This window comes from Canis lupus, chromosome 33 (genome assembly GCF_048164855.1).
Source record: "Canis lupus baileyi chromosome 33, mCanLup2.hap1, whole genome shotgun sequence".
NCBI lineage: Eukaryota > Metazoa > Chordata > Mammalia > Carnivora > Canidae > Canis > Canis lupus.
This window is the reverse complement of record NC_132870.1, coordinates 167,107-189,624: the sequence shown is the minus strand read 5'-3', so window position 1 is coordinate 189,624 and position 22,518 is coordinate 167,107. Positions and strand designations below refer to the sequence as shown.

At 40.8% G+C, this 22,518-nt stretch overlaps 1 protein-coding gene and 2 pseudogenes across 1 annotated transcript; 2 read left to right on the top strand and 1 right to left on the bottom strand.

The window, feature by feature from the left end:
- Positions 1 to 4,097: 4,097 nt before the first annotated feature.
- Positions 4,098 to 4,406, top strand: LOC140623542 (10 kDa heat shock protein, mitochondrial pseudogene; annotated as a pseudogene).
- A 6,817-nt stretch (positions 4,407 to 11,223) lies between these two features.
- LOC140623541 (ribosome production factor 1 pseudogene) lies at positions 11,224 to 13,349 on the top strand (annotated as a pseudogene).
- ODAPH (odontogenesis associated phosphoprotein) lies at positions 12,808 to 22,298 on the bottom strand. Its single transcript, XM_072809983.1, has 2 exons — positions 22,145 to 22,298; positions 12,808 to 15,677 (listed from the first exon to the last, which is right to left on the bottom strand). The coding sequence occupies exons 1-2, from the start codon at positions 22,209 to 22,211 to the stop codon at positions 15,220 to 15,222; spliced, it is 525 nt and encodes a 174-aa protein (XP_072666084.1). The 5' UTR covers positions 22,212 to 22,298; the 3' UTR covers positions 12,808 to 15,219.
- Between the last annotated feature and the right edge of the window lie 220 nt (positions 22,299 to 22,518).

Sequence of the window (22,518 nt, the reverse complement as noted above, 5' to 3'; positions counted from 1 at the left end):
TTGCATAGCCTTATTCAATCCTTTATGTTCTACTTTAGCATGCAGGGTCATCTGCTGTAGAAGTGAGGAAAATTCAGGGATGCCTGGGTGGCTCAGTGGTTAAGCATCTGCCTTCACCTCAAGGAGTGCTCCCAGAATCCTGGGATGGAGTCCCACATCAGGCTCCTTCTGCTTGTCTGCTTCTCCCCTGCTTATGTCTTTGCCTCTCTCTGTGTGTCTCTCATGAATAAGTAAATAAAATCTTTTTTAAAAAAGCGAGGAAGGTTCTAGCAAAATTTTAGAAAATTTATTATTGGTTAGCATGAATTAAAGTAAGAAAGAATCAGGTAAATGAAACCAAAATATTCAATTCAGCATGTTTTTCTGTTCCTAGTCCACAGGAGGATCTCTTATCAGTCAAGAGAATGGGTTTTTTGTCATTTTATTTCCATTAGGCTATCTCCATGTTTCTAGATCTGGAAAGTAATCTCCACTGACATAGCTGCTAGAATTTAAAACTCTTCCTCCACCCCATGACAATAGTGTTCTAATTGGTTGCTTTCCTCCCCAACCTGTTTTTAGCCTCTTTGGATCATTGTTCCTTTTGCTTACATGTATACCTACTGTTTGCTCCCCCCCCCCTATTTTTTTTTTTTTTTTTTTTAGTAGAAAAGCTGTTTATTAAGTTGTTCCTAGACCCTCCAGAAGAGTCAAGGCCTGGTTTAATGCAATCCCTATCAAAATACCATGGACTTTCTTCAGAGAGTTAGAACAAATTATTTTAAGATTTGTGTGGAATCAGAAAAGACCCCGAATAGCCAGGGGAATTTTAAAAAAGAAAACCATATCTGGGGGCATCGCAATGCCAGATTTCAGGTTGTACTACAAAGCTGTGGTCATCAAGACAGTGTGGTATTGGCACAAAAACACATAGATCAATGGAACAGAATAGAGAACCCAGAAGTGGGCCCTGAACTTTATGGTCAACTACTATTCGATAAAGGAGGAAAAACTCTCCATTGGAAGAAAGACAGTCTCTTCAATAGATGGTGCTGGGAAAATTGGACATCCACATGCAGAAGAATGAAACTAGACCACTCTCTTGCACCAGACACAAAGATAAACTCAAAATGGATGAAAGATCTAAATGTGAGACAAGATTCCATCAAAATCCTAGAGGAGAACACAGGCAACACCCTTTTTGAACTCGGCCACAATAACTTCTTGCAAGATACATCCACGAAGCCAAAAGAAACAAAAGCAAAAATGAACTATTGGGACTTCATCAAGATAAGAAGCTTTTGCACAGCAAAGGATACAGTCAACAGAACTAAAAGACAACCTACAGAATGGGAGAAGATATTTGCAAATGATGCATCAGATAAAGGGCTAGTTTCCAAGATCTATAAAGAACTTATGAAACTCAACACCAAAGAAACAAACAATCCAATCATGAAATGGGTAAAAGACATGAACAGAAATCTCACAGAGAAAGACATAGACATGGCCAACACGCACATGAGAAAACGCTCTGCATAACTTGCCATCAGGGAAATACAAATCAAAACCACAATGAGATACCACCTCACACCAGTGAGAATGGGGAAAATTAACAAGGCAGGAAACCACAAATGTTGGAGAGGATCCTGAGAAAAGGGAACCCTCTTACACTGTTGGTGGGAATGTGAACTGGTGCAGCCACTCTGGGAAACTGTGTGGAGGTTCCTCAAAGAGTTAAAAATAGACCTGCCCTACGACCGAGCAATTGCACTGTTGGGGATTTACCCCAAAGATGCAGATGCAATGAAACGCCGGGACACCTGCACCCCGATGTTTCTAGCAGCAATGTCCACAATAGCCAAACTGTGGAAGGAGCCTCGGTGTCCATCGAAAGATGAATGGATAAAGAAGATGTGGTTTATGTATACAATGGAATATTCCTCAGCCATCAGAAATGACAAATACCCACCATTTGCTTCAACGTGGAGGGACCTGGAGGGTATTATGCTGAGTGAAGTAAGTCAATCGGAGAGGGACAAACAGTGTATGTTCTCATTCATTTGGGGAATATAAATAATAGTGAAAGGGAATATAAGGGAAGGGAGAAGAAATGTTTGGGAAATATCAGAAAGAGAGACAGAACATGAAGACTCCTAACTCTGGGAAACGAACTAGGGGTGGTGGAAGGGGAGGAGGGTGGGGGATGGGGGTGAATGGGTGACGGGCACTGAGGGGGGCACTTGACGGGATGAGCACTGGGTGTTATTCTGTATGTTGGTAAATTGAACACCAATAAAAAATTAATTTGTTAAAAAGAGTCAAGGCCTGATTCTGAAGTCACATGGGCAAGAACGAAAATCCAGTGTCACCACTCCCACTAAATTTTCTGTGTCTCTAAAGATTGGGAACTCTACTTTATTTATCTATTTCTGTTCCACAGTGTCTCCCACAGTGATTTCTCCTCCTCCTCTTCCTCTTCCTCCTCCTTCTCCTTCTCTACACCCAACATAGGGCTCAAATTCACAACCTCAAGATCAAGAGTTACATACTCTTCTGACTGAGCCAGCCAGATGCCCTTAACACAAAGATTTCTATGTGACAATAGTAATAATCTGTGAAGGAAGGAATGTAAATTGTATTTTATAGGCAAGGTACTAGGCCCAGGAATGTACTCAGCATCACTCAATAAATGGTAGAATCATGTGTGTTTGTTAAAATACATATATGAGTATGATTATATAGAAGATCTGGAGTGAATTTAAAATTTTTTGTTTAGATAATATACACTTTGGGATATTAGACTCCTGGAGCCACATGCTTCTTTTTTTATTAATTTTTTTTAAATTTTTATTTATTTATGATAGTCACAGAGAGAGAGAGAGAGGCAGAGACACAGGCAGAGGGAGAAGCAGGCTCCATGCACCGGGAGCCCGACGTGGGATTCGATCCCAGGTCTCCAGGATCGCGCCCTGGGCCAAAGGCAGGCACCAAACCGTTGCGCCACCCAGGGATCCCTGCTTCTTCATTCACTTATGGAAGATGACGTGTGTTTCTCTAGCCATCAGATAAAATTTCATTCTAAGCTAAATTCGGGTATTGCTCAGTGTGAATGAAGCACTGTAGCTAAGAGGATGGTATGCACGTATTGGCTTGGGCCTGTGTTAAATTCTTTTGTATGAATTAATAACAGGAGCAAGAGGAAACATGATGGTGCTGATTGGCTTAGGGTGATGACAGTTTACCTGTGGAACCACCTGACTTCTACAAAGCTAGGGAAATATACACAGAATACATGCTGGAGAAACAGTCACAATGCTCACCAGAGATGGACATTTGAAGCTGCAAAAGGTATTCTTCATTTTATTTTATTCTTATTTTTTTAAAGGTTTATTTATTTATTTGACAGAGAGAAAGTGTGCACAAGTGAGGGAAGGGACAGAGGGAGAGAATATCCAAGAAGACTCCTGTTGAGCACACAGAGCCCAACTCAAGGCTCGATCTCACAACCCATGAGACCTAAGCTGAAACCAAGAGTCAGACACTTAACCAACTGAGCCACCCAGGTGCCCCAGGTTTGCTTCATTTTAGATTTTGACCGATTCTGCCAAACTGTACTCCAAAATGCTGTACCAATTTATATTTCCATCAACAGTGTATGAAAAAGTCTCTTTCCCCACACCTGGACCATATTAGATATTACTAATAATTTCAATTTTGACTATTATGATGGGTGGAAATTATCTTGCTTTAGTTTACATTTTCTTGTTTATTAATGAGGTTATACATATTTATATATTTTTTTCTTTTTGTATATTTATTAGCCTTTTGGTTTCCTCCTTCTGTGAATAAACGATGTTAAAGGCCTTTTAGAAAGGTAAAGTACAGGGATGCCTGGGTGGCTCAGCGGTTGAGTGCCTGCCGTGGGCCCAGAGCGTAATTCTGGAGTCCCCGGATTGAGTCCCTGGATCGAGTCCCGCATCCGGCTCCCTGCATGGAGCCTGCTTCTCCCTCTCCCTGTGTCTCTGCCTCTCTGTGTGTGTGTGTCTCTCATGAATAAATAAATTAAATCTTAAAAAACAAAACAAAAAGGTAAAGTAGGAATTGTGGTGGCCAGAGTCATGGCAGGGCAAGCGTTTAGAGTTTCTTCCCCTCTTTGAGTTTTAGTTGAAAGGAGTGGAGCTAAAACTGTAACCAAAGGAGGTATTATGCGTCTAGAAAAATCTCAAGGAAAAGTGTTGCAAGCAACAGTAGTAGCTGTTGGATCAGGTTCTAAAGGAAAGGGTAGAGAGATTCAACCAGTTAGTGTGAGAGTTGGAGATAAAATTCTCCCAGAGTATGGAGGCACCAAAGTAGTTCCAGATAAGGATTATTTCTTATTTAGAGATGGTGACATTCTCAGAAAGTATGTGGACCGAAATCATTACTAAAATGGCATGAAGTGAAGCTGCGCATTCCAGTGAAGTTGTGAAATCTTTCATCATGTAAATAATTTTCATGTCTCTCTTTTATAATAAACTAATGGTATCCAAAAATAAATACATAAATAAATAAATAAAAGTAGATTATAGCTTGAATTTTAGAGATTTTCCTATGTGAATGTTTTTTCTACTTACTGAAAACAAAGGCAAACACTGGATTTAGATAATATAATTCGGCTCAAGCTATATTTTAAATATTTTATTTATTTATTTTTTTTGAAAGAGAGAGAAAGAGTCGGGGCAGAAGCAGAGGGACAGGGACAAGCAGACTCTGCGCTGAGCTGGGAGCTTGATCCTATGACCCGAGATCATGGCCTGAGCTGAAATCAAGAGTTGGATGCTCAATGGACTGAGCTACCCAGTGCCCCTCAAGCTGTATTTTAGATCAAAATTATTTTGTACTGGGAAAATACAACCCAGCCAGCAGAATGTATTTGTTTTTTTTTTTTTTCTGAAAATGTTATTTTAATTCCAGTGTAGTTCACATACAGTGTTATATTCATTTCAGGTGTACAATATAGTGATTCAACACTTCTATATATTACTCAGTGCTCATCATGATAAGTGCACACTTAATCCCCTTTATCTATTTCATCCATCCCCCTCCCTCCCTTCTAGTAACCCTCTGTTGGTTCTCTATTTAAGGGTCTGTTTTTTGCTTTGTCTCTCTCCCCCCCACTTTGTTCATATGTTTTGTTTTTTTTAAATTCCACATATGAGTAAAATCATGTAGTATTTGTTTTTCTCTGACTGGCTTATTTTGCTTAGCTAATGCTGCTCTCTAGATCCATCCATGTTGTTGCAAACGGCAAGATATCATTCTTTTTATGGCTAAGTTTTATTCCATTATGTATATATACACCATATCTTCTTTGCCCATTCATTTATTGGTGGGTATGCAACTTAGGTTGCTTCCATAATTTGGCTATTATAGATAATGCTTGCAATAAACATTGAGATGCATGTATCCCTTTGAATTAGTATTTTTGTATTATTTGGGTAAATACCCAGTAATGCAATTACTGCATCACATGAGTTCTATTTTTAATTTTTTGAGGAACCTCCATACTGTCTTCCATAATGCCAGCCAGCAGAATGTATTTTTATTTTTTTAATTTTTTTAAATTTATTTATTTATTTATTTATGATAGTCACAGAGAGAGAGAGAGGCAGAGACAGAGACACAGGCAGAGGGAGATGCAGGCTCCATGCACCAGGAGCCTGACGTGGGATTCGATCCTGAGTCTCCAGGATCGCGCCCTGGGCCAAAGGCAGGCGCCAAGCCGCTGCGCCACCCAGGGATCCCCCAGAATGTATTTTTAAATACACTTGTCTTTTTAGGTAAGGTGGTTGGGTCCCCATTCTTCTGTTGGGTCCTGAGAAGAAATAAGTTGGTGAGAGATAAGTAAGCACATCTCCTTTCTAGGGTAGAGGTTGAGGGAGAAGTCAGTTCTGTTTGGGTGGACAGGAATCATTTAGGGAGAATTATGAAAGTTCTGAGCTCGGAGTTACTACAGTTGGCTTTAAATCCATTTCACTAAGGTGACACTCTACTCCTTTGGCTCTGCCCCGGTTTGTCCAGTGCTGCCAAGTCACCGTCCAGGAGGTGGCAGTGAAGCCCCACTCACTGTAGTCAACATTCACTCTAAGCCACATCCTTCACAAGGGCAAAAATGCTAAACTCTATGATGAACTTTACCTGAGGGGTATTATCTGTTCTTTTTGCCCATGCAATAAATGGCCTTATTTTTCCATTTTTAAAGAGTTCTTAACCTATTTGAACCAAAGGGGTGGCAGCTAAGAACTGTGATCCATGGTCCCTCAAATGGTAGAGCCAAGGGAGCAGCGCACTCTAGTGGACATTGATAGTCCATCCAGTAGTTCCATCCCAGGGGTTTAAGCAAGATGGGAGCAGAAGAGACCTATGCATTTGGCCTCGGTCAGTGTTGCCCTGATGTCAGCAGGTGGCTTGATGATTCAGAGGTCAGAAGGCAGAAGCAGTGGGTGGAGGAAGGCTAGGCGGATAGGTTGGTGGGGGAGTGCTGTGGATTTCACTGAAAATCCTGAGTAAAAGAAAAAGTAGTTGGGGAGTTATGAGAGTAAATTTGCCTCATAGCGATGAAAGGTGAGCAGAAGGGCAAAAGCAGAGCAGCAGGAGAGCTGACCGGGCCACCTCTAAGAGTGCTAATCCGAAGAGGGCTCAGAACATTTTGTGATTCACCAGAAGCATGATTTTCAGGTATGGTTTCTGCACAAACAGCAAAATGTAAGCCAATGTTCACAATGAATGGAAATGTGTAAGTCCACACTGGCCTGGCTATTTCTATTGTCATGTAGCATGGGGAGTTAGCATGGTACATCCCCAGATACGGGTACAACCTTGATGTCAGTTTCCTAGTATGTATAAGTCAGTGGTCAGTCCACTAAAACTCTGAACTTGAAATAGTGTAGAGCATGTTGTTTAGGAGAAATAAACCATCTATTTTGTGTCTAAAATTTAAGTCCTTATTGTCCTTCTCAATATGTTGATTTGAGAAAAGTATCAGCAAAGAAAACTGAGAAGGAACTATAGAAAAACTAATACTTTGCCACCATGGAATCAAAACTTTAAAACATGTTTCGAATAGAATTTTATCATAATTACTGCATGAAATCTACCTCTATTCTGAATGAGGGTGGGAATCTGATTCTCCAAGTGAAGGAAATTTTGAAAGACATTTCTAAAGAAATTAAAGGATTTACTACGTACAGAACATGCAATAAACCTTCTGTTTATTTTTTTTATTTTTTAAAGATTTTATTTATTTATTCATGAGAGACACAGAGAGAGACAGAGAGGCAGAGACACAGGCAGAGGGAGAAGCAGGCTCCATGCAGGGAGCTCCACGGGACTGGATCTCGGGTCTCCACGATCACGCCCTGGGCTGAAGGCGGGGCCAAAACCGCTGAGCCACTTGGGCTGCCCAAACCTTCTGTTTAAAACATGAACCAAGATTTTCTTAATTTTGTTGTCAGAAAATCAGTTTCTCTTGTCTAGTGAACAGATATTTAAAAATTAAGTTTGAAGAGACATCTCAGATAATTAGCCCTCCCAGGAAACCATTCTGTCTTGCCTTGGCATGGAGGAAAACCTTAGAAAAAGGACGGGACTTAGATTTTTTTTAAAGTGATAGACACTGGCAGCTATGGTGGCTCAGCGGTTTGGCGCCTGCCTTTGGCCCAGGGCGCGATCCTGGAGGCCCTGGATCGAATCCTGTGTCGGGCGCCTGGTGCATGGAGCCTGCTTCTCCCTCTGCCTGTGTCTCTCTGTCTCTCATGAATAAATAAATAAAATCTTTTAAAATAAAGTGATAGATGTTGCTAATTTTCAGATGTTGCTGAAAAAAATTACAAAAGGAGTGAGCAATTAAATTGGTAGATTCTCTATTTCTGGTTGCCATTCTGACCCGTTCTCTAACAAACTACCAGAAGAGATAAATTTTATCTATGGTAAAACAGAGGAATATTCATGTTAAAATTCCTAAAAGAAGGTCAGAAGTATGCATGGGTGGCAGTAACTTTCTTTCCCCCTTTTTTGGGGCAGGGGGAAGGGGGAGGAATGTATATGGGTTTTTTCTTCTCCTTACTAGAAATTCTTTCTTTCTGGAGAAGACTTTAAAATCCTGCGGTTTCCCCTGATCAAACCTTTACTGAGTTCCTATAATATGCAGGTATTGTTTTAAGTCCTGGACACAATAGGAGTGAACACAATAGGTACAAATCACTGCCTTTAAGGAGCTTATTTTCTTATATGAAAGACAAGTAATAAAAAAGATAAATTAGAATACATTTAGAGTAATTGAATGTGATTCCTGCCAGGGATAAAAATATAGCTGGGAACACGGTGAGGAAGTGGGTCTGTGCCTGCACATTTAGATAGTGTAACCGGGGAGCAGAGAAGTGGCATTTTATGAATGTCCTGAAATAAGTGAGGGAAGGACCAATGTGGAGAAGGAGAGGCCAGCAAGGGTGCAGCCTTGAAGAGGGAGTGTGCTTGGTTTGTTTGAGGAGTGCAGTATGTCTGAGCAGAGAAAGGAAGAGAGCAATAGGGGATGCGGTCAGAGAGGAAGAGTCTGGGGATGAGGAGAAGGAGGCCAGGTTGTGCAGGCTAGGGGAAGGATCTGGACATCTCTGTCTGGAGGTTTCATAACACTTTGTCATGAGCCCTTCTGTACAAATCATTGAACTGCTACTGTTGTAATAATAATGCTTATCGTAAATTTCCAATGTTGAAATTGCGAGAGATATTTTGTTTGGAATGTGCGCTAAAGGCTTTTTGTGGTTCTTTGGCTAGCCAACTGTATGAAGTATAGGGTTATATTTAAGGCTGTCAAATTACTCTGGTTTAAATTTGCCTTAGCTGGAAAAGACAAATGCTTATTGGTACATACTCAAAAGTATGCAGTCTTCTGCTTACTGTTTTGAGGTGATATTTCAGTGAAGTATTGCTTCCCCTCCCCATTTATTGAGATATAATTGACATCTATAGTTGTGTAAGTTTAAGGTGTACAACATGGTGATCTGACATATGTTGCAGTACAGTTATCACAATAGTGTTAGCCAACATCTCCATCCTGTCACATAATTACCAGTTCTGTTTTTGTGGTGTGGATACTTAAGATCTACTCTCTTAGCAACCTTCAAGTCTATAATATGGTATTATTAACTATAATCACCATACTGTATGTTAGATGCTCAGAATGTGTTAATCTTATGACTGGAAGTTTATGCTCTTTGAGCAATATTTCCCCATTTTCCTGGTTACCCCTCAGACCCTGGTAGCTGCCACTCTACTCTCTGTGTCTCAGAGTTTGGTTTTTTAAGATTCCACATATAAGTGATATTATACAGTATTTGTCTTTCTTTGACTTATCAAAGAATACTTATGAAGTATTACTTTATACAAGCTTACCAACTACCAGTCAATAGAATATTTGAATGCTTGCTTAAGAAACAAATCTACAATTATAATTAGTATATATATATGATTTCTTTTACACTGTGGCACTAAAAAATTTTAATTGATAACTTACATATAGCAAGATACATAAATCTTAAGCATAAAGCTTAATCTTTTTTTAAAAGACTTTATTTATTTATTCATGAGACACACAGAAAGAGACAGAGACATAGGCAGAGGGAGAAGCAGGCTCCTCGCAGGGAGCCTGATGTGGGACTCAGTCCTAGGACCCCGGGATCATGCCCTAAGCCAAAGGCAGATGCTCAACCACTGAGCCACCCAGGTGCCCCTTGATGAATCTTTAAAAATGTACACACCTGTGTGACCTCACCCATATCACGGTATGGAATATTTCCAGTTCCCCAGCAGGGCGCCTCTTACCTTTACTCAGCCCACAACCCATTAAAAGTCATCACTAGTCTGACCTCTGTCACCATGCGTCAGTTTTTCCTGTTCCTGAATCTCATATAAATGAAATCTTATCATATGTATTCTTTTGTATGTGACTTCTTTGACTCAACATGAACTTGCGAGATTCATTGATGTTATGGTGTGAAGCGGCGATCCATTGTTTTGCCTTGCTGCGTGGTATTCCAGTATATGATACAATAACAATATATTCATCCATTCTACTGGTAATAGACTTTGTGTTTCTAGTTGAGAGCTATTTCAGGATGACTCAGTGGTTTTACAAAGTGCTGACCCTAGGAGTTGCTGAGGTACATAGAACTGATTGCCCCCAATACATTGTTTCGGTTGTGTCCTCTCTCTCTCCTATCTCTCATCCTAGGTTCCTTTGTCTCTCTGCTGTTTAGCACAATCTTAGAGGTTCTAGTAGGAGCCTGATATTTACATTTTATTATAAAAAGAAGCCAAATATACTCTGTGCTTAAAACAGGAAAGTGTTGATTCTCTTTTATTTTTTTATTTATGTATAAAAGTACCTGAGCATTGCAACACTCTTCTTTAGAATCAAAGCCAGCTTTCCCTAGATTATGCAGCTGTTCTGGGAGTTTTGTAGTTAACTGCTATCAAAAATTGGATACCTAAAAAAAAAACATTGGATACCTTCTATTACAGGCTGAATTTATTCCCCAACTTTCATATATTGACGTGCTAACCCCCCTGCCCCCGTACCTCAGAATGTAACTATATTTGGATATAGAGACTTTAGAGAGGTGATTTAAGTTAAAATGAGGACTTTAGAGAGGGCCTTCATCCAATCTGACTGGTAATCTTATTAAGAAGAGGAAATGTGGGCAGCCCGGGTGGCTCAGCGGTTTGGCGCCTGCCTTTGGCCCAGGGCGTGATCCTGGAGTCCCGGGATCGAGTCCCACGTCGGGCTCCCTGCATGGAGCCTGCTTCTCCCTCTGCCTGTGTCTCTGCCTCTCTCTCTCTCTCTCTCTCTCTCTCTGTGTGTGTGTGTCTCCACGAATAAATAAATAAATCTTTAAAAAAATAAATTGTAGGGATCCCTGGGTGGCGCAGCGGTTTGGCGCCTGCCTTTGGCCCAGGGCGCGATCCTGGAGACCCAGGATCAAATCCCACGTCGGGCTCCCGGTGCATGGAGCCTGCTTCTCCCTCTCCCTCTGCCTGTGTCTCTGCCTCTCTCTCTCTCACTGTGTGCCTATCATAAATAAATAAAAATTTAAAAAAAAAATAAAAAATAAAAATAAATAAAAATAAAAAAATAAATTGTAAAAAAAAGGAAGAGGAAATGTGCACACCCAGGAAAGACACCAGGCACACACACACAGAAGAAAGACCATGTGGAGAGGCGGTGAGAGGGCTGCTATTTACAAGCCAGGGGGAGAGGCCTCAGAGGAAACTTATCTTCTTGACACCTTGACTTTTGGACTTCCAGCCTCCAGCACTGTGAGAAAGTAAATTTGCATTGTTTAAACCTTTCAGCCTGTGGCATTTCATCATAGCAGTGCTAGAAAACTAACACACCTCGTCAAATAAGTTTCCAAATACCATAAGGTAACATTTATAAAATAAGTCAGCTCTTCCGAATTTTTCATTTTTAAATAAGAGCTTAGCAAACCCCAGTGTTTTAATGCGCCACAAGCCAATCATTTAGTAGCAGACCCCATGTAGCCTGTGTGTCCTTCCTCTCCTGGTTCAGCTGCCTCCTGAATAATTTGAGATTTAGTTGCAGAAACTATACTCCTTTACCTTCAAATACTTCATATTTTTATGTAAGAATGTTCTCTTATTCAGAAAATTCAAACACTGACACACATGGTCCACATTAAATTTTACCAGTTGTCCCAATCATATCTTTCCTGACAATCTCTCTCTCTCCTTCCCACTTCCAGGACAATATGTTACATTTAATTGTCATGTCTCTTTAATGTCCCTTATTCTATTATTGTTATTCTTTTTAATTTATTTTAGTAAACTTTATACCTAATGTGGGGCTTGAGTTCACCACCCTGAGATCAAGAGTCACATGCTCTTCCAACTGAGCCAGCCAGGTGCCCCTCACGTCCCTTTAACCTCCTTTCAATTTTGTCTACCACAACATCTGTGTTTTTAAAGATCACATAGCAAGTGTTTTGTTAATGTTCCTCAGTCTGGGTTTGTCTGATGATTAGGTTCTGGTTATGCCTCTTTAGCATACTTGGAACTTTGGACTTGCGTACGCTGTTCAGGTCACAAGGTAAAAGATGCAAGCAAGACAGACGCCAAGACCAGCAAACAGCACGGCCAAGGCGGGGGAAGAGCCTGAAGCGCAAAGCGTCCGCCGAGGAGCCCCAGGAGGCTGCAGCCGCTGAGGATGGAGCGACGCAAAGTGGGGTCCAACCTCCGAAAGCGGCTGCCCTTCCCCCAGGCTTCAGCATTTCGGAAATTAAGAACAAACGACGGCGACACTTAATGTTCACGCGGTGGAAACAGCAGCAGCGGAAGGAAAAGTTGGCGATTAAGAAAAAACTTAAAAAAGAGAGAGAAGCTCTTGGTGATGAAGCTCCACCAAAGCCTATACCAAAGACCATGGACAACCAGCGAGTAGATGATGAAACTATAGTAGATCCTAATGATGAAGAGGTTGCTTATGATGCAGCTGCAGATGAATTTGCATCTTACTTCAACAGACAAACTTCTCCCAAGATTCTCATCACAACATCAGATAGACCTCATGGGAGAACAGTCCGGCTCTGGACCAGCTCTCCGCAGTTATACCAAACTCACATGTTTATGACAGAAGAGGACTGGCTTTGAAAAAAATTATTCCACGGTGCATTTCAAGAGATTTCACAGATCCGATAGTTATTAATGAAGATCGTAAAATACCAAATGGATTAATTCTGAGTCACTTGTTCGTTTGCGTAAAGAAATTAAGAGAAGAGGCAAGGACCCTACAGAACACATACCTGAAGTAATTTTGAATAACTTTACTACGAGGCTGGGTCATTCTGTTGGATGTATGTTTGCATCTCTCTTTCCCCATAATCCTCAATTTATTGGGAGGCAAGTTGCCACATTCCATAATCAACGGGACTATATATTCTTCAGATTTCATAGGTACATATTCAAGAGTGAAAAGAAGTGAGAATTCAGGAACTTGGACCACGTTTTACCTTAAAATTAAGATCTCTTCATAAAGGAACCTTTGATTCTAAATATGGAGAATATGAATGGGTCCATAAGCCCCGGGAAATGGATATAAGTAGAAGAAAATTCCATTTATAAAATACTGAAGGAATAGTATTGAATTGTGCTAAACAGGTCTACTTTGGATTGATGACAGAAGATCCTTTTTAAAATGTCATTTACTGGTTCCATAAACCTTTTCATGTCTGGACCAGGTAACAAGTGCCATGAATTACCATTCACTGTTTATGTAGCACATACAAATAAAAGTCATTTTGGTGAGTTTAAAAAAAAAAGATGCATGCAAGAGTTATCACACCCTTCCATTGCTTGAAAAGCAGCAGATCTCACCTATATGCTAAGAGGAACATATTTAATAAGTAAATTCACTTTGAGGTATTAGTGATGAAAACTATCTTCCCCTTGAGTCAATGACCTTGCTAGGCGTCACTGTATTTTTTTAAGGTTTATTTATTTATTTGTGTGTGGGGGGGTGTTGGGGGTGGGGTGAGGAAGGGAGAGAGGGAATGAGAGGAGGGGCAGAGGGACAGGGAGAGAAACTCTCAAGCGCACTCGGTGTGGAGTGCGGAGTTCATGCCCCAGCATCACCGTATTTTTTTGTAAAGATTTTATTTGAGAGAGAAAGAGAACATACATGAGCAGGGGGAGGGGCAGAGGGAGAGGGAAAAGCAGGCTCCCAACGGAGCAGGGCCCCCCTCCCACCCCCATCTCACCCATGGCTCTTTCCCAGGACTCTGGGATCATGACCTGTGCCAAAGGCAGCTGTTTAACCAGTGGAGCCACCCAGGTGTCCCTAGATTGGCCCTTTTCTGGTTATGCCCCATTAATCAGAGAGAAAGCAAACTACAGTTTCTTAGCGAAAATTTCAAATCCAGATTTTACTTAAGCCTGTACTTTCGAAGCAAATATCTGTCCATATAAGAAAAGTTGCTCTGAAGTGAGTGAAGGAAACTATTTTTTTCCTTTTTATCTTTTCATAAAGCAGAACAGCATGGTGGTTTTCTGAGTCTCTCCATTTCCCAGACAACACTCCCAGCATCCTCATGTCTCCGTGTTCCTTTTTTCCTTTGTTGAAGCAGCAGCAGCAACTTTTGCATGTAAGTCTTGGGAGGAACTGGTGTAAACCACTGACATCATATGCAAAAGCCAAGTTCTTATGTTATAGGCAAGGTGAGCGGCACCGACAGGAGGCAGTTGTTTAGGGAATGGCTACAGTGATACCCGGTGAACACAGTCAGTGGGATTGCTTGCTTCTGTTGCATCCTCAGGTTCCTGTAGTTGAATGAATTCATGTCTGTGGAGCTCTGGAGTTACCAGAACATCCATGTAAACTTTAAATCAGGCTTGTGCGCCTAGAACCATATTGAAAGTTTTAAGGGAACTATATAATCTCAACTAGTATCCGTACAATGATAATGTGACGAACAGTGAGAAACACAAACTAATTTGCGCTGGTTGCTTAGAAAGTCAATACTAATGTAACTTTAGATTTTACAATTAAAAATTAATTTTTTAAAATTAGGTAGTTTGGTTTATGATACCTTCGAGGTATTAGTCAGTCTCCCCATAACTTTGTTTTGCTTTAATGTTTATAATTCTTTTCTTGTTAGAAAACTGAATGGATCTTGAAAGTTCTCATAAGAAAATAAATTGTAACTATGTACGGTAATAGTTGTTAACCAGACTTACTGTGATTATTTTGCAATATATACAAATATGGAATCATCACATTGAACATCTAATATAATGTTATGTCAATTAAAAAGGCCCAAATGAATAAATAACCACTATCTACACCATTGCCAGAGAATAAAATAAAACTTTCAGTTTTCTGTAATTTCCTTTAAAGTTCACTTTGTAAATGTGTCCTGCTCTGTAAGTTTTCCAGTGAGTAAAAGGGTGTCATTAATGTCTTCATTGGTCTATATCAATGTATTTAAATGCTTTTCACTTTAATTTAGAAGGGAGGACTGATTCTGCTGGTCTCTCAGGATATATAGGAATTCTTGGAACCACCTATTTTAGGATTTTATTTGCACAAATATCCTGTGATTTTAAAAAGTTGGGGATAAGAGTAATGCGATTATTGCTGCCATTTTGCAAACGTGAATAACCTATAAACTCTGCTGACAAGAAGAACAATTTCTAGTCTAGTTTAAGATACTTCATCTTCAAGTTCAAGCATTTTAGTTTGGAAGAAGAAAGCAGCAATCTTCTCTGAGGCATTGGCTTCTTTGGCTTCAGCATATTTGGGACTTCTCTTTTCTCTCTGCTTTCCTCAGATGAGCTTCCTCTCCAGAGCCTTCGTTTGGGAAAATATTTATAATGAGGAGTAAAGCAATCATGTGGCCAAAAACCTGGACGAAACTGAAATAAGTGGTTGTACTTCTGAGGAAGGAAAGGTCTGTTTGGAAACCTAATGTGGACTCTAGGCCCTTGTTGTGGAAAGGAATGAAAGGGATACTTGAGTGGCCTTGTGATGAGCTGGATCCTTGTCACCGGGTTCCTCCTGGGGGGTGGAGGGGTGAGTGTGAAGACTTGGCAGTCTGTAGCACCTCCATTATCTTGTGAGCCTCCAGGAGGGGTGGCTCCCTCTCTCTGTCCTGTGAGGAGAAACATGTAAGTCAGGAAATAGGCCTCATGACAGAAGCAGAAGGGAGACAGTTTAGGGGGTAGTGGGGCAGAAAGATTGAGAGAGAGAAATGGAGATGTCTCAAAGCTTGTTTGAGAAAACAGCCAAGGTCCAAGAAAATGAAGCATGAACACACCTCCTGACCCAGCAGTCCCACTCTGGGGAATTTATCCAAGTGCATGTACCTACAAAGGACTACTTCAGGAATGTTCAAAGCAGCCCTATTCATATTAGCTTGAACTTGGGAACAGTGCAAGTATCCATCAATAGAAGAATGGTTAACCAAACTGTGTATACACAATGAAAAGCAAGCAACGAAAAGAAGAATTACTCTCACAACAACACGGAGGCATCCCATGGATCTTATGTTGAGCAACAGGAGTTAGACACAGAAGAGCACATACTGTAAGATTGCACTCATATAAAGTTCAAGCACTGGGAAACACTAATCTATGGGTAAGAAAACATTTAAAAGTAATTAATTTATGGTTAGGGTAGGTGTTATTTTGTGGAAAAAGTAGAATTCTTTATATCTTGATCCAGGTGATTGTTACATGGATATGGAGGTACACATACACACACACATATCTATATTTACACACACATATACACGTTTCCATATATAACACATATATATGTGTATATGTAAAATGAGATCAGTCTGTACCTTTAAGATTTGTATATTTTATTGTTCATAAATTATAACAATAAAAAAATTCAGTGGAGAAAAAGAACTAATGTTAAGAAAATAAAATTAACCACCCCCTGAAGGCTGCTAATCCAAGAGGTCTGCCTCCCTTCCCCTAGCAGTGAAATCACTCCCTCAAGAGGAAGTCAGGGACATATACATGCAGCAGGGCAACGAGCACTGAGAACCAGGATGAAAGTCATTTCTGAGAAGAAATTTGGGTCAAGCTCAAGTGTCAAGGTCTTCTCTATAGACCTGTATCATCCCATTGAATTGACAATGCAATAGTAAGCTTCCCTTCATAAACTATTCCTTCACTTTCTTGGAGACTTACCAATATAGCCTGGAATGGGCCACTGAGTGTCAACAATGAAAAAACAAACTCATTGCTTCTAGGCCTTTTGGCTAAGATGAAGTGTGGAAAAAAAAAACCCCACAGGAAGTTGAGATCACTGAAGCACTTACAAAGAGCGAGATTCCTCTGACCTTTCGAATAACTGAATTCAGATTTGTTGGTTGTATATGCTATGCTTCTTGCCTGCCTGTGTGCATAGCCCCTTCTAGAGATTCTGTTTTACTTGCCCTGAAAAGGTCCATCCTAAGTATCCTTGCCTGTGGCAGATTGGCCTGCTGATAGACACTCAGCCCATTCATTGGCTGACCAGGGACCAGACAGATTCTCATTTGAGAATTTCAACAAAGAGTCCCAGTTAGTGGAAGATATTAGTGGAAAGTGTAGGGCAGGGACAAGAGTGTTAGGTTTTGGCCATCTGAATGCTGAGTAAGTAGAGAGGCCGGTCTTTCCGGAGAAGCTATAAAATGGGAAGACCTGAGAAAGAGACAAGAGACCATGTGGTAACAGAGTGGTGATGAGCCTTGCTCCTTGACTTTGCAGACTTTGCAAGGCTGATCCTTCTGAAGCCTGGCTGTGATTAAGGTTCTTGGAGATATAGTAATCACTCCACTTCCAGCTCTACTCTTTTTTTTTTTTAAGATTTTATTTATTTATTTGACAGAGAGAGCATGAGGACAAGTGGGGGAGCAGGAGAGGGAGAAGTGGGCTCCCCATTGAGCAGGCAGCCCAATGCAGGAGGGCTTGATCCCCAGACCCTAGGATCATGACTTGAGCAGTCACTTAACTGACTGAGCCACCAGGCACCCCTACTCTACTCTTTTCTTAAGCTAGCTTGAGTGAGTGTCTGTTCCTTGAATGAAATACTGACTCTTTCTTTAATACCTACCCAGGCTACTGAGTATTCACATCCTATGATTAAAACTAGATTAAGATATTTCAAACCACAGAAGATGATTAAATCCCACATCACTCATTCTTTCCTCCTACACAGTTAGATCAGTTCTGAGCCTTTGTAACATGAAAACTTTATGTAAGATGAGAATCCAGCCCTAGTGGAGAAGCTAGCTTTATTCTTAAGCTCCATCTTGACTTTTTATCAGATCAGACTTAGCTAGGCCTGAGCTCTGCCACTCAATACTCTGTGTCCCAGCTGTGCTGAAACAAACCAACTAACTAACCACTTCTTAAACCTGAGGTTACTCACCAACTCCTCCCACTGACTATGGGGTGTTAGAGCCTGCTAGGAAGCTTTTCCCTAATTCTGGGATGTCCAGCAGTATTCAGTACTCTCTTCTGGGAATTTCCAAGGTGTCCAGATCAAGATACAAGCTTGTTCCAGTAATCAACCCAAGAATGTGGGCAGGACCACATAAAACTACATTCTTTTGGTGAACTAGACACATGATGACTATTTCAGGTCACTGGTTGGTTAGCACAAGTGTTCTAAAATGTGAGAACCCTAGGGATTGATTTGGGAAACTATCATAGGGCAAGGCCACACACTTGAGTGAGGAGGTTAATGCCATTCATGGTCTCCAACTTTGGCTGAGTTGACACTGCTCATCCATTCTTTTGTTTCTCCTTGTTCTGCTCCATTCCCACTGTCTTCTAAACCTTTGACATTCTCCTCAAAGCCTCTTCAAAATTCTCATTCTTCTTCATTCATTTGAAGAATTCCCTTCAAAAGTCTCTCTATCTTTTTAAGTAGACTACTTAGCTTCATATTTCAGAAAGAAAACTTCAGTAGTCTGTCATGAACTTCTTTGATTCCTATTCCTCTCACTTCAGAGAGAAGTCTACACAGTTCCAACTCAATGCTCATCCCTCCCTCCATATTTAGTCTGGAATCTGGTTGTGTTTTCTCTACTCCACAGGAACTATTTTGGCAAAAGTCATCAATGGGCCTGAGCTTTTAATAAGTTGGTTCCAAATAATAATAATAATAATAATAATAATAATAATAATAATAATAAGTTGGTTCCAGAGGCCTAAGCACCATTTCCTGTCCTCTCTACCTGGCTTACTCCTGCACAGATTTTGCGCCTCTTTTCCTCAAGGAGGCCTTTCCTACCCTGAAGCTGGCTTAAAGCCTTTGGCAGTATGCTTTCATACCAGCCTGGGAGTTCACTTTCAGAATACTCATCAGTCATGTGATTACTATTCAGTGGTTATATTCTTCCTCCACTGAAATATCCACATGACCATCCTGTAGACTGCTGTCTCCTCATCTCTAGTACAGTGCCTGCAGTGGGATTGGCTTGATTGAGAGAAACATGTTTCTGTAATTGCAAAAGTTACCATCTTGCTACCTCTCAGGGATAATGTGATCATTATAAATAAATTCTTCTCAATATGTAACACACTGACATGCCACCAAAGGCACTGAATGTCAAAGACGAGAGCCCTTCTGAGACCTTAAGCAGGCCAAAGTAGGTCAAATCTTTAAGTGCAGATTGAAAATTTTTTGAGAGGCAGAAGAGCATAGTTTTTAAAAGCACAGACTCTAGAACCAGGGTCCCTGAGCTCTGCCATTTAATAACTGTGACCATTGACAGGTTCCTTAGCTTTTCTGAGTCTTTTTCCTTATTTGTGAAATGGAGAAAATAATACTACTTGTCTCATTGACTTGTTGCATTGTCTGAAATTATATATGTAAAGTGCTAAGAACATGTCTGACACATGCACATTTAGTGTATATTTGCTACTGTTATTGTTCATCTTGAGTGTTATAGAAAGATTCTATCAACACAAGCCCCAGTTTCTTGGGCCCATCTGATTACACTTTATATATAAAATCTGTGTGCTACTGATAGAACTAAAGTATATAGTTGTTATTAGAACAGGACCTTCAGGGCAGCCCCTGTGGCCCAGCGGTTTAGCGCCGTCTTCAGCCCAGGTTGTGATCCTGGAGACCCGGGATCGAGTCCCACATCAGGCTCCCTGCACGGAGCCTGCTTCTTCCTCTGCCTGTCTCTCTCTCTCTCTCTCTCTCTCTCTCTCTGTCATGAATAAATAAATAAAATCTTAAAAAAAAAAGAAAAAAGAACAGGACCTTCACAAAAGTAGGGATTGTTGATTCTGTTGGCCACATCTCTGTCCCTAGCACCTACAGTTGTCTCTGGCTTAGAGTGGTGCCCAGTACATAGTCAGAAATTTGAATGAATGGCTAAGCAGATGTTAAAGGTTCCTCTCTGTAGATTCTTGTGAAGTACAGTGAGTATTTAATTCCAGTCCCAGAAAACTTTCAATAACTTACATTTAAAATTATGGTATAAGAAATCAAGCCAAAATATTGCTTGAAGTTTGGATATCAATTTTAAGTGGGTTTATTATAGTCTAGACATGAAATTCATAGCATACCAACAACTAGTACTTTAAAAAAAAAGTAAGGATGAGAGGTTCCCTTTCTTAAAAAAAAAAAACCCACACAATTACCTGTAGTCTGTGGTTATTTGGGCAGGCAATAGCTGGTTCGTAATGAATGGTCCTGATTTTTAAGAGAAGTAAGCTTTATATATGATGTTCAAGTATGTAGGTCTTCCTTTATATGGCACATGGAACCATATAAAAATTTTCATGTGTTTTCAGAGTTGAACCAGATAGGAATATAAGTCCTGTGATGAATTTACTCACAATTGCTGCAATGCAGTTCATTTTGTAGACTCACAGAACGACTGGCTATTTTGATTAAATCTTTAATTCTACAGAGAATGAATTTGGAGCTCAGAAAGTGTCACAAAGGCCTATTTCAATTCCGTGCTATAAATCCAGTCATGTCACCAGTGTGCAGGCTACTGTGTTAAGTGCTTTGGCAAATGCAAAGATAGTAAAGACACAGGACCAGCCCTCGAGAAGTGTTACAAAGACTTGGATCTGTAATACAAAGCAGAGTGCAGTATGTGCCATGGATGATGTACAAATCGCTCTAAGAATTAAGAGATGTCAGAGAGAAGGAGATTACAATTTTTCATTTGTGTGTCTGAAGAAAGCCTTTGTGAGGGCAATACTATAGTGACATTTAAGCATCATCACATAAAGTAGAAGTACAATGCACAGGTGCAGGCAGGAAGAGGGAGCAGCCACAGCTGCTGCCACAGAGGAGAGAGAGGACAGGGTGAATTTGGACATTCCCACACAGCCAGACAGGGCAGAGCCACAGCATATGTAAGTGAGCTACTAACAGGAATCAGGGCTGCTTGGATAGAGCGAAGCTACAGTTGAAGGACTTCGGAAGCATGGGCCAAATCCAGAATTGGTGCTTTTTAGATGTGAATAAACCTACAATTTCATTATATATAGCTTGTTCAGCTACGTATTTATAAAGTTTCCTGAAGAGTGGTTTACTTTCTAGAAAGATACCAGGTGGCTACTTCTATTTTACAATGCCTCTTTTAGATGTCACATTCAGCAGGTGGTGCTTGGGGTGTCTGATCTTGGGAGTGGGGTGATATTATTTGTAACATCTCCTTGCCTTCTGATCACCAGAGTTTATACAGAGGTTGGGCCAGGTGATCTCTGGTGGTCTCACCTGCAGCTCTGGTGTCTCTTCCCATGTCTGGTCTATGTGAGCCGTAGGGAGAAGGGAACAAACATAGTGTTGGGGGATGATTAGGGTCTGACTGAGCCCTGCAGAGCCCCCGGCGGGCCCAGTCTGATCCTGGGTCTTGCTTCCCTGAGCAGGAGCTAGTTCTGGAACTAAGGTGAACTGTGAAACATTAGACCCAAGTCCTGTAGCATCTTTTTCCCTCATTCCTCGTCCTCCCATCTTCCCCGGGGATTTGCAAGCCAATTTTAAAGCTCAGGCCACCTGGGAAATTTTGTAATGAGGGAAAGGAAAGAGAATAGGAGCAGTGAAGAAATATAATCTAATATAATCTTAGAGAAAGAAATCTATGCTCACTTTGGTAGTACCAGTATGCAGCTGTCCAGTTGTGAATTAAAGCAGTTAACAGAGACTACACATCTACTACATACAAATCACTGTGCTGCTGGGGATAACAAGAGCTGGACGTTGCTGTAAGTCAGGGTGGAAATTGTTAGCTTTACAACAATAGTAACTAGTATAGTGTTTTAAGCTTGAGGAGCTTTTCTTGCATGATAGCTCGTTTGGTCCTCATAACCCCCACAATAATAATTACTATCTGTTACTTCCCATACAAGTGGACTGATGTCAGAGAGGTTAGGTATGTCTAACATCACATAGGTAGGGCTGAGACTAGAACCAGTATCTTCAGATGATAAATTTTAGCTTCTTTCTCTTTTAACCACACACGCTGATGGCAGCTGACAAATTTTTTCCCAATTCATGGCTATGTATAGTTATGGTGCCAAATCTTGTCTTTCTATACAACTTATTATTTAGGGACCCACAGTAGAATAAAAACAAAACCCTTACCTTCTGCCACAGTTACCAGCACCCAGCAGACCAATAGCCAGTAGGAGAAGCACAGTCTGTAAGTCATGGCTTCTACCCTGAGCAGTCACTGCTTGGAACCCAAGAACTCAACGTTGCTTTAAAGGGGAGTTGGTGAGTCACCTGCAGCCTGATTCAGGTAATTTACATTTGCACTGTGGACCACAGGGATCAGGGTTTGCGGTGTGAGGGTAAGAAATAAGCAAGGAAATACCAGACAGTATTTATCAGCTAGAAGCTTCTTGTAATGCCAGCCAAACATCATTCATCTGCCCTTGGAGTCAGATTGTGGGCAACCACACCCTCACTATCCTTTTAATCCCCTCAAAACTTCTTTCTCATTAGTGCCTTCTCTT

Bases quoted from the DNA above. Each gene is read 5' to 3' on its own strand.
- ODAPH (XM_072809983.1), bottom strand. From the start codon at position 22,211: ATGACTTACAGACTGTGCTTCTCCTACTGGCTATTGGTCTGCTGGGTG. The intron at 15,678-22,144 runs GTAAGGGTTTTG...TTCTCCTCACAG, and splicing joins GCTGGTAACTGTGGCAGAAG to GACAGAGAGAGGGAGCCACC.